The sequence below is a fragment of the Girardinichthys multiradiatus genome, chromosome 24 (assembly GCF_021462225.1).
Source record: "Girardinichthys multiradiatus isolate DD_20200921_A chromosome 24, DD_fGirMul_XY1, whole genome shotgun sequence".
Classification (NCBI taxonomy): Eukaryota; Metazoa; Chordata; class Actinopteri; order Cyprinodontiformes; family Goodeidae; genus Girardinichthys; species Girardinichthys multiradiatus.
Window position 1 is genome coordinate 1,284,641 of NC_061816.1, and position 12,866 is coordinate 1,297,506.

At 40.5% G+C, this 12,866-nt stretch overlaps 2 protein-coding genes across 3 annotated transcripts in view; one reads left to right on the plus strand and one right to left on the minus strand.

Annotated features, from left to right (window-relative positions):
* LOC124861401 (NACHT, LRR and PYD domains-containing protein 4C-like) overlaps positions 1-12,866 on the minus strand; it is a 609,184-nt gene that overhangs the window by 299,853 nt on the left and 296,465 nt on the right. The gene's annotated exons all lie outside the window — the stretch shown is intronic.
* The window catches only part of LOC124861468, a 32,685-nt gene continuing 26,122 nt past the window's right edge, over positions 6,304-12,866 (plus strand). The window contains exons 1-2 of the mRNA XM_047355262.1: positions 6,304-6,519; positions 10,281-10,466. Of these exons, the coding sequence (XP_047211218.1) occupies positions 6,381-6,519; positions 10,281-10,466 (325 nt within the window). The 5' untranslated portion in view covers positions 6,304-6,380. The remainder of the gene's footprint in view (positions 6,520-10,280; positions 10,467-12,866) is intronic.

The following is a 12,866-nucleotide window of genomic DNA, read 5'->3' on the forward strand; positions in this document are numbered from 1 at the left end:
TTCATGCTTTTGATTGGTTATGATTTTAATCAGATTTTCTTGAATCTCTTTACTCCTGACTTACAGGTACATGTTTTCATCATGCTGAGCTGTGCTTTACATTAGATTATAACTGCGTTATCTAACCTCTTATCCAACCAGGTCCCTGAACAACTGACCATTAACAGAGTTTATCTACAGCCACTTCAGTGATATATTTCTTCCTGATTGGGAATAATACTCTCCTCCATTTGAGGATCTCCTTTGGAAACTAGTCAATGACGCTGAAGTTCGTTCCCCGTAGCTCTCTGCCCCAACTCCTGACCTGCTCTTTCTGCTTGTAGTGCCTGAATTTCACTACAAATGGCCGAGGCCGGTTGTTGTCGGGCTTCTTACCTCCGAGCCAGTTAACACGATGGAATGTGATGTTTTTAACATCGTCACTTGGGAGTTTTAGCTGACTTTGGAGAAATTCCCAGATAGTGGATTCAGCGTCCTCCTCTGCTCGTTCTGGGATGCTGGAGAAGACAAGGTTGTCCCGTATGCCCCGAGCTTGTATATTCAGGATGGTCTCCCTCATTTCTTTGTTTCAGACAGCTGCATCATTCCATCGGTACATTTCTTTACCTTATCCCTCAGCGTTTGTTTCTTGGCTGTGAGCAAAGGTTGTTGTTTGTGGCTGAACTCCAGAGATTCCCTCAGAGCTTGAAAATTCCTTGTGGAGAACCTCCACTAGGGTAAGACGAGCATCCAGGCTGGGTAGCTTCTTGCCAATAGAGTCCAGGACATCAGCGTAGCTTTTCTCTGGAGAGATAGTGGAGGTGCTGGCCGAGCATTCTGAACGGGGGTATCTTGATGCTGGTGTGGTCATGGATGCAGATTTTTGTGTTTTGCCCATTACTATGTTGTCAAAACATTCGTCTACCTAGCTCTCCAGGCTGTCTAAGGTTTCCTCTTCCAGTTTGTTTTAATGGGAAATATGAGACTGTGGTTAGTATTTTAAAAGTTTCTATGTTGGGCTTCAATTTATTGGCTTGTTTTACTTTAGTTATTACTTGAGCACAGCTCTCACGAGATCTCAGCCACTCATCATGTCCTCACGTCCATGCTTCTCACTTAATACTTCCAATTATTAAGTGCAAGCAGCCAAACAATCACATTTTCATAGTTTATTCTGAATAGCTAAACACGGTGGGTGATTTTGGAAATCAATGATACATTATATATTAATTATGATTGTTAAATTCTATTTTTTTTTCTAAATATTAATAATCAAATAATCATAATTTCACAACATGCCATTCTTTTTTTTTTACCGTGTCCTTTCCGGCAGAATATCGCTCAGAATTGTTGTCTGAGTGCCAAGAAATTGCCCAACAGACTTACTTTCACAAGCAGAGCATCACAGCTAATGCTTTAAAGCTCTGCTTGATATTTATAAAATAAACTTTATTATAAACTTATTTGGGAATATTTCAATTGTTACGGACATGGAGACTGAAATGAAAAGGAAAAAAAGAAGCTCAAAAAAGAGAGAGATGGGGAAAAAGGGGAGAAAAGGAGGAAAGAGTGGAGGAGAGAAAGAAGGATAAAGAGAATACAAGATTACACCCTGCTTGCTTATACACTTGCAGCTGTTTTTTTTTTTTTTTTTTTTTTAACAAAATAGTACACGGTAATTCTGAATGTAAAATGTACTTAGTGAGAGGTGCAGCCCAATATAGAAGATCTGTGTATCTGTCAACACCTGAAGCTTAACACCTGTGAGTATGGGTGTGGACGCGCTTTTGTATACAAGGTTTCTCCACAAAAATATGCAATAGCGAGTGTGAAGACCCACAGACCTGCCCCATGGTCCCTGGACGGACACTGAGGAGATCCGAGCCACAGACATCCAAAGGCCCCCCAAAGCACAGGAACCCCAGGAGAACCACCGCCGGGACTACCGCAAACCCCCACAGAAGAGCAGTGGAGGGTCCCAGGGGAACCACCCAGCAGCGACTGTGCAGAAGTACTAGGGAGCCACAGCAACGAGCCCACAGGACCTGCCGGCAGCCGTCCACGCCCGATCAGATCCAGCCATGGACCCAGAGGCCCAAGACCCCGGGACACACCACCCCCCAAGCAGAGGCCCAACAGAGCCCAGGGGGCAAGGCCCCGGCAAGCAGCCGCCGGGAGTGAGCCAGCCCACACCAAAGCACCCGGCCGCGGACATCGAGAACCACAAGTACACCAGCGGGAAGAGACTCCAACCACCGGCAGGTGGTGTGGCGGGGAGGAAACTGATCCAGGAGAGGGAGCAGTCCAAAACCCAACCTGTCGCAGAAAAACAAAAACACAAAAACAGGCACACACAGTCACAATCATCCACTCCCACCCTCATGCATACACATAAAATCACTCACACCCAACGTAAGGATAAACAACAATGGACGTCATACACTCACTCACACTCCCCATGCATACTCTATACTCCCAGGTCCAGGCGCCGGTACCCCCTCGGGGCAACCAGCCCCCGGACCCAGGAGGTGGTCCCCTTCCCTCCTGGGGCAGAGGCAGGCAGACAGCACCGGTACTGCCCAGACCCGGGTGACCCCGGCCCAGATCCCGTCCCCCTGCCCTGAACCCAGTCCCCAACAACCCCCATCCACCTCCGGAGAGGGGGCTATGTACAAAAGAGGGGTCCACATGGCCCAAAGCAACCCGCCAACCGGAGCCGCCCCAGGACGGAGCAGTCCCGACCCCCCAACGAGCTCCGATCCCAACCCCATGAGTCTCCCACCCCCAGTGAACCCCAACAAGAACCTCCCCACAGGGCCACCCCCAACAAGGACACTGTTGGTTAACAAAGCCCGGAAACCACCTTGACATTCTCCCTTTCCCCCACACCCCCCCTTTTTTGCTGACAGGACACTTGTAACCTGTAACTCTATGCGTTACATTAACGCTCAGCTTGGACTCCTGCTTTACTTGCACTGCCATACTTGCACAATGATCACCTGCACTGTTGTATTGCTCTTGCATCCTATACTGCTCTACATTTACTCTCACTCACTTAAAACTGTGCACATATATTTATATTATATTATAGATATGTTTATACTGTTTAATTTGTACTGTATTGAACCGACTACGCCAAAACAAATTCCTTGTATGTCCAAAAACGTACTTGGCAATAAAGCTTTTCTGATTCTGATATCGAACACATCCCCCCGAACCCAAACGCCACAAATCCCCACCCCCACAGGTGAACTCCGCGGCCGAGAAGCCGATGAAGCCACACCCACACAGCGCAAGCTCTAAGAACCCCCGCCGCACCCCATAAATATCTAATATGTTAAACTTTGTTTTTATTTTTAAAGAACCTATTTTATTTTTAGGTTCTAAAATAATGAGAAACAAGAGGATGGACACATTTTCCTCTATTGGATGTTGATATTTGTGGAAAATGATGTAAAAACATCACATAGTTTCTAACCTGATGACAAGAAAAATAAATGTTGGGAAACATCTGTGGAAATCTAAATAACTGCTAAAACCTGCATTTATTATTTTATCTTCATTTTTAAAAACACACACATCAGATCCATTGACTTATATCGGCTCACTTCACCGCAGTTAGATGATCCTCTGTCGTTTCAAACTCTAATATTTCTGAGCTGGGCTCCAGAAGCTCCTGCTGATGTTTCACTATCCTAACAACGAGTTCTAATTCAGAGGAATAATCCACCAGCAGACTGAAAACGGCTCCTAAACTTTAACTACCATCCACACAGTTGGCATGAAGAAGGAAACATCCAAACCTAATCTGGGCTGGAAAACATCATCCATCATCTGGTGTCTCTTCCTCTGCTGCGTCCTGCCGCTGTTTGAGCTCCTGCTTCCCTCCAGTTTCTTTGACCAGATGTTCCTCAAGCTGCTGGACTTCTTTCCAGAGTTCATCAACTGCTGCTGCTGCAGCTCTCTTACAGCTTTATCAACACTCCCGCTTCTGGGCTGCTGACGAACAGGGAACAAAGGATAAATACTGCGGAACCTCGGAAGTCGGAACTGGGACGTCGGAACTTACGTCATTTCCGAGTTGTAGCGTTCCAGTTTCCTGCTTGTTTTCGTTCGTGTTGCTAACAACTTTAGTTTTTAACGGCAGGTTGCATCCATCATTGTTGCACTACTACCAGCTCTTGGATTTAACTCCTCATTATTTGTTTCCTCAAATTCTATTAATTAGACCAGTATTTTTCAAAAAACGAAATATCTTTCCCCTCCATCACTATTCAACTGATAAACCACATAATCAAATTTCAGCTCTCTATTACAACCTATTTCCACACTCAATAATCTTCGTAGACTCACATATTTCTCACAATTTATAAAAACATGTTCCATCATTTCTATAGAATTACACCAATTAGATAAACCAGTAAGATGTTTCCCCTTCTTAAAAAGAGTGACAATCAACAAACTATGACCAGTTCTTATTCTATTTATAATTACATCCTCCTATTTAATCCTCTCATTCTTGTAACATCAACTGTATTTTGAATCCTATCTAAATGTCTCCCTTTTATCTCATTATCTCACCTCATTTTCCATAACTTCTTATTTTCTTTCCAAACTATACTTTTACCTTCAGATTTAAACAACTTGGTTGGCTTATCAATATCTACTTTTTTAACAGTTTCCTTAGCCAACCTATCTGCTCTTTCATTACCCAAAATACCTATATGAGCATTAGTCCATATTATTACTATATTTTTGTTTGGTTCACATAATCTATGCTGAACAAAAATAATCTCATAAAGTATGTTTTGTTGATTTCTTGTACTTCCCCTTTCTACGATCAATAATGCTGATATAGAATCACTACAAACTAATATTTTGCTTATACTGGTATCCTCTACCCATTCTAAAGCCAATAATATAGCACATAATTCTACTGCATATATACTCAAAAAATTAGATGTTCTTTTTGAAATCTTAACCTTTAATTCAGGAATCACAATTGCTACACTAGTTGCTTCAGTTTTTGGATCTCTTGAACCATCTGTATAAATTTGTAAATAATCATTGTACCTTTTTTCTACTCGATTATAAAAATCTTGACACATATTTGTAGTATTTATTTTCTTAATATTTGATAACGATGCTGATTATTGCCTAAGTTGGTTCCAAGACTAACTTAACTTCATTTCCAGATTCTTCAAGATAATCCTTGGTTCTCAAACATAAACATTGCATGGTAATGTTGCATCACTCTTTCGGTCATGATTTTCAATCATCTTTAATCAACTTGTTTATATTGTACATAGCCCATTAGTTTTCGTTATTCTTTAATTCTGCTTCGTAGTTTAGTTGGATTGTTTTAGCATAGTAAAGAGTTTGTTGATTGAAATATGTTTGACTTTAAGTTGACTTATTTTTATTAATAAATTCTTGTATTTTAAGAAATTGTGTGAATTCATTCCATATATGTGCAGAGTTTATGCTGTTCAATAATGTCAGAGCTCGTCTCACACCTTTCTATTTTGTCCTAATACCATCGCCTTACTGGGCTGGTATTCACAGGACAACCCTTAACAGACCGAAATATTATTTGATAAAATATTAATATTAAATATTAATTAATATTCTCAGATTCATAATCACATCAAGTCAAAGGGTGGTCACACCACACATGGATTTGATTTAGATTTCTCTTTTGTTCATTCATTTCATTTTGTTGGTTGATGAAAATAAATGATTAACACTTCCATTTTTGAAAGCATTCTTTGTTTACAGCATTTTTTCACACCTGCCTAAAACTTTTGCTCAGTACTGTATTTTCTGCTTTATCCTGAATAAGGTGGATAATGTTTGTTTTTCTGATATTTGAACATTTTATGTCCCTAAATATGATCAGAAATTGTGAGAATTAATCACTAATTCTTTATTATTTTGCACAAATGCAACTTTTCTAGACTAAAATCTCCCTTTATTGCAGTCTACAAGGATTCTGACCTAAATGTAAATGATATCCAAACCTGTTGAAACAAGAAGGCAGGTAGAACTAGAAATATTTGTATTTCCTTGGAAGTTTGTTTTAATGTTCAAATGTTTTTCATTCTTTGGGGCCTCCTGGCTCATTGCTCGGCATTTTAATTGTTACCTTGTCTCAACAAATTTCATCCGTATTTTGAAATATTCACTTTGAAACATCGTGTTTGGAAACAACTGTAAAAACACACGTGCAACAGTAATACATAATAACAACAATACATTTATTTCCGGTTCCGCTGGCCCCGCCCCCACTTCCCAAACACGTGGATCTCTTCCGGGTTCTTCATCCTTTGTTCCCTGTTCGTCAGCAGCCCAGAAGCAGGAGTGTTGATAAAGCTGTAAGAGAGCTGCAGCAGCAGCAGTTGATGAACTCTGGAAAGAAGTCCAGCAGCTTGAGGAACATCTGGTCAAAGAAACTGGAGGGAAGCAGGAGCTCAAACAGCGGCAGGACGCAGCAGAGGAAGAGACACCAGATGATGGATGATGTTTTCCAGCCCAGATTAGGTTTGGATGTTTCCTTCTTCATGCCAACTGTGTGGATGGTAGTTAAAGTTTAGGAGCCGTTTTCAGTCTGCTGGTGGATTATTCCTCTGAATTAGAACTCGTTGTTAGGATAGTGAAACATCAGCAGGAGCTTCTGGAGCCCAGCTCAGAAATATTAGAGTTTGAAACGACAGAGGATCATCTAACTGCGGTGAAGTGAGCCGATATAAGTCAATGGATCTGATGTGTGTGTTTTTAAAAATGAAGATAAAATAATAAATGCAGGTTTTAGCAGTTATTTAGATTTCCACAGATGTTTCCCAACATTTATTTTTCTTGTCATCAGGTTAGAAACTATGTGATGTTTTTACATAATTTTCCACAAATATCAACATCCAATAGAGGAAAATGTGTCCATCCTCTTGTTTCTCATTATTTTAGAACCTAAAAATAAAATAGGTTCTTTAAAAATAAAAACAAAGTTTAACATATTAGATATTTATGGGGTGCGGCGGGGGTTCTTAGAGCTTGCGCTGTGTGGGTGTGGCTTCATCGGCTTCTCGGCCGCGGAGTTCACCTGTGGGGGTGGGGATTTGTGGCGTTTGGGTTCGGGGGGATGTGTTCGATATCAGAATCAGAAAAGCTTTATTGCCAAGTACGTTTTTGGACATACAAGGAATTTGTTTTGGCGTAGTCGGTTCAATACAGTACAAATTAAACAGTATAAACATATCTATAATATAATATAAATATATGTGCACAGTTTTAAGTGAGTGAGAGTAAATGTAGAGCAGTATAGGATGCAAGAGCAATACAACAGTGCAGGTGATCATTGTGCAAGTATGGCAGTGCAAGTAAAGCAGGAGTCCAAGCTGAGCGTTAATGTAACGCATAGAGTTACAGGTTACAAGTGTCCTGTCAGCAAAAAAGGGGGGGTGTGGGGGAAAGGGAGAATGTCAAGGTGGTTTCCGGGCTTTGTTAACCAACAGTGTCCTTGTTGGGGGTGGCCCTGTGGGGAGGTTCTTGTTGGGGTTCACTGGGGGTGGGAGACTCATGGGGAGCTTCTGGAGCCCAGCTCAGAAATACAGGTCCTTCTCAAAAAATTAGCATATTGTGATAAAGTTCATTATTTTCTATAATGTAATGATGAAAATTTAACATTCATATATTTTAGATTCATTGCACACTAACTGAAATATTTCAGGTCTTTTATTGTCTTAATATGGATGATTTTGGCATACAGCTCATGAAAACCCAAAATTCCTATCTCACAAAATTAGCATATTTCATCCGATCAATAAAAGAAAAGTGTTTTTAATACAAAAAAACGTCAACCTTCAAATAATCATGTACAGTTATGCACTCAATACTTGGTCGGGAATCCTTTTGCAGAAATGACTGCTTCAATGCGGCGTGGCATGGAGGCAATCAGCCTGTGGCACTGCTGAGGTCTTATGGAGGCCCAGGATGCTTCGATAGCGGCCTTTAGCTCATCCAGAGTGTTGGGTCTTGAGTCTCTCAACGTTCTCTTCACAATATCCCACAGATTCTCTATGGGGTTCAGGTCAGGGGAGTTGGCAGGCCAATTGAGCACAGTGATACCATGGTCAGTAAACCATTTACCAGTGGTTTTGGCACTGTGAGCAGGTGCCAGGTCGTGCTGAAAAATGAAATCTTCATCTCCATAAAGCTTTTCAGCAGATGGAAGCATGAAGTGCTCCAAAATCTCCTGATAGCTAGCTGCATTGACCCTGCCCTTGATAAAACACAGTGGACCAACACCAGCAGCTGACACGGCACCCCAGACCATCACTGACTGTGGGTACTTGACACTGGACTTCTGGCATTTTGGCATTTCCTTCTCCCCAGTCTTCCTCCAGACTCTGGCACCTTGATTTCTGAATGACATGCAGAATTTGCTTTCATCTGAAAAAAGTACTTTGGACCACTGAGCAACAGTCCAGTGCTGCTTCTCTGTAGCCCAGGACTGGGGAATGCGGCACCTGTAGCCCATTTCCTGCACACGCCTGTGCACGGTGGCTCTGGATGTTTCTACTCCAGACTCAGTCCACTGCTTCCGCAGGTCCCCCAAGGTCTGGAATCGGCCCTTCTCCACAATCTTCCTCAGGGTCCGGTCACCTCTTCTCATTGTGCAGCGTTTTCTGCCACACTTTTTCCTTCCCACAGACTTCCCACTGAGGTGCCTTGATACAGCACTCAGGGAACAGCCTATTCGTTCAGAAATGTCTTTCTGTGTCTTACCCTCTTGCTTGAAGGTGTCAATAGTGGCCTTCTGGACAGCAGTCAGGTCGGCAGTCTTACCCATGATTGGGGTTTTGAGTGATGAACCAGGCTGGGAGTTTTAAAGGCCTCAGGAATCTTTTGCAGGTGTTTAGAGTTAACTCGTTGATTCAGATGATTGGGTTCATAGCTCGTTTAGAGACCCTTTTAATGATATGCTAATTTTGTGAGATAGGAATTTTGGGTTTTCATGAGCTGTATGCCAAAATCATCCGTATTAAGACAATGAAAGACCTGAAATATTTCAGTTAGTGTGCAATGAATCTAAAATATATGAATGTTAAATTTTCATCATGACATTATGGAAAATAATGAACTTCATCACAATATGCTAATTTTTTGAGAAGGACCTGTATTAGAGTTTGAAACGACAGAGGATCATCTAACTGCGGTGAAGTGAGCCGATATAAGTCAATGGATCTGATGTGTGTATGTTTTTAAAAATGAAGATAAAATAATAAATGCAGGTTTTAGCAGTTATTTAGATTTCCACAGACTTTTCCCAACATTTATTTTTCTTGTCATCAGGTTAGAAACTATGTGATGTTTTTACATCCTTTTCCACAAATATCAACATCCATTAGAGGAAAATGTGTCCATCCTCTTTTTTTTTTTTTTTCATTATTAACCTAAAAATAAAATAGGTTCTTTAAAAATAAAAATACATTTTAACATAGTAGATATTTATCAGAAATTATAAGTTGTCTTTTTTAAAAGGTCATGTAAGATTTGTGTCTTTAAATTAGTTTTATGTAGCTGGACTGAGGGCAAAAATTGCTCTTTTTATTGTAAAGGTGACAGACCTCTAGTTTAGGACAAAACATCTCACTGAATATGAAGTTCAATAAAATAACCAAAAACTGTTCTGTAATCTTCTTGTTGCTGATGTAGAGAGAGCTCCTTCAGTGCATATTAAACTATCGTTTGCACGTCAAATATTCTGAACATAAAGCCACAAGCATGGAGTAACACGTGTTCCCATCATTGAATAACGCTCACTGATATAAAAGTGATACTTAATAATTAAAGCTACAACTAATCATAGAATAGAATAGATCTCATGGGTTCTGATGGATTTCCCTCAGAAACTGTCCACTAATGCCGCCTGATGCATATTTCACACATTGAAGGATTGTTTAAGGAACAAGTAGTTGTTGGTTTATGATAAATTATGTCTCCTTTTTCTTATCACTGCATTAAATGATGAAATGTGTTTATTTCTGGTCTCTGTGCTGTATTCATATGAACAATCTCTACTTCACAAACAATCTGCTTCACGTCAAAACTCAGGCAATTATGTTTTATATAATAGTGATTTAATTCAGGTGTTAAATATGAGATTCTGCACATGACCTAAACTGTCGGTTCCTGAGGTTCAGTTTTCTCTACACTGCTGATCAGATGTTTTTCTCTAATGTGAATCTTTACCAGCTTAGAAACATAAAGTTAAAGTTGTTCATAATGCATGTAATGTGTTTCAGTGCTGCCAGCAGATGTTAAAGAAGAGGCTCCTGAAGAACAGAGTCCTGATGTGGATCAGCAGGAGCCAAAGCCCCTCCAGATAAAGGAGGAACAGGAGGAACTCTGGACCAGTCAGGAAGGAGAGCAGCTCAATGTGAAGGAGGAGACTGATACCAGGTTTCCATTAACTGCAGCTCCTATCAAGAGTAAGGATTTGTTTGTGTGTGTGTCTCCTGTCTGGCAGCTAACAGTCTGGTGCATCTGGTTGTCTTTTATGATCAAAAGTAGATTAGCTTCACAAAAAGGAGGAAGAAATTAGACGTTTCATGAGCTTAAACTGCTAGAAAAATACGGCGCAAACAGATTATAAAGATATCTACTGTTGGAACCTACAGCCATGGATTTCAACATTAAACTCCGGTACATACTTTTCTGGAACTGTCAAAATAAGTTGCCTTTAACAGACTTTCAGCAAAACTCCGAAGGGGGAAAGGGGGGTAGCAGAGGACTTCCCAGTGATGCCACTGCCTGTATAAAACCCCACCTTTCCCACAAGGGGCCCTCTTCCACGCGGCCTTCCAGAGGTACCGGATAGGGGAGGAAAGCGGGCTGATGTCTTTTGCTGGCAAAAAGACATACATTCAACTGGATCCAAAGCCATACGATCATCGATCATATGCAAAGTTAAGTAGAATGAAATACTGTCTGTGTATCCGGTATTTTCATTCATGAACGGGGAAATTAAAGTGTAAGAGTTGCTTACATTTTCTCTCCGAAGCCCCGCAGAAGCAAAACTGTGTCGCAGAGAAACCCCCGGTAGAGAAGCTGTTTCTACAAGCCGAGTCTGAAGGAAGGACCACACCGTGTTACGGTAACGAACAGCTGGTTGACGGACAGAAGAGCAGTCTTTCAAGCTACAGCTCCGGAGGTCAGGTTAGCTGAAAGCTAACCCTTTTGTTCAGAGCGAGCACACCTCCAACACCCCGCGGAGCGGCCGAGCTAACCGCTTGTTGACTGTGGATACCTTCTTCAAACTTCACCCTTGGACAACATTTCCTCACCATGGTCAGAGGTTAGGTTTGGGCAGATTAACAGATAGGTTTAGGATGAAATGATCTAAACGTTTTCATGTTATGAAGTTTTGTTTTGTGAAACTCGGTTATCTTGGTGCTAGCATGCTATCTGTAGCACACGTGCCGGTTTGTGTTGTTTGTATGTTTTAAGGTTGGGATAAACTTTATTTCAAAGGGTGATTTTAAACAGAACATTGCTTATAACGCGCCGTCCGCGCTTATGCATTTTAACCCTTTTATTAACCCTGGTATTTTAAAGGTATGTGTTGATTCTGGTGCTAAGCTATCCGCTTCTTGCTAGCTTAACGGCTAACCGGTAGAGAACATGTGGTGGCTACCAGAGACTATTCAACAGAAAGGTTGTTAGTTTTCAAGCTAGTGAATAATAGTCCCTGAACATCATTTACTAGATTTGATAACTAAGTAAACACCATTAAGGCCCGTTTCTCCAGCAAGATTAGGCTCTTTTCCAAAATACCCCTTTAATAATATTTCTTCAAATATTATTTCAATAACTAAAGGCAGTTAATTAGACAACGTTGAGAATTAGTCATCCAGAAGGTTGGTTTATTCAGCCGATCATTATTTAAAACATTATTTTATTAAAATAATATTTTATCTGATCTTACATTGTGAAGGGTTGTCTAGATGTTGCTAATTATTTCCTAAGTTGGTTCCAAGACTAACTTAACTTCACTTCCAGATTCTTCAAGATAATCCTTGGTTCTCAAACATAAACATTGCATGGTAATGTTGCATCACTCTTTTTGGTCGTGATTTCCAATCATCTTTAATCAACTGGTTTATATTGTATATAGCCCATTAGTCTTCCTTATTCTTTCATTCTGCTTGGTAGTTTAGTTGGAATGTTTTAGCATAGTAAAGAGTTTGTTGATTGAAATATGTGTGACTTTGAGTTGACTTATTTTTATTAATAAATTCTTGTATTTTAAGAAATTGTGTGAATTCATTCCATATATGTGCAGAGTTTATGCTGTTCAATGATGTCAGAGCTCGTCTCACACCTTTCTATTTTGTCCTAATACCATCGCCTTACTGGACTGGTATTCACAGGACAACCCTTAACAGACTGAAATATTCTTTGATAAAATATTAAAATATTAATATTAAATATTAAATAATATTCTCAGATTCATAATTACAACACTACGCAGCACCTGGAGAGACTGAATTAAACTATTCTGCTCTCCTACAGACTCAAAGTTCACAACAAAATGTATTTAAAGGCTAAAAAAGTGGACTTTGCAGATGTCTCCTTTAACTCTGCTCTTAATGCGCATGAACCTGTTCCTCTAGAAGCTTCCAGAGAACTCTGTAATTAGTTTCTTAATTTATTGGACAAGGTTGACATTAGGGCCTGTATTTCTCTTCCCTTCTATGACCCGTCCATCTTGGTCACCTGCCCCGCTGTCTTTGATCACTGGGAGCCTTATTTCCTTTCCACTCTAGAGACACTGGTTATCAATATAAAACCATCTGGCTCCCCCTGTGATGTTCTTCCTCCACGTCGTC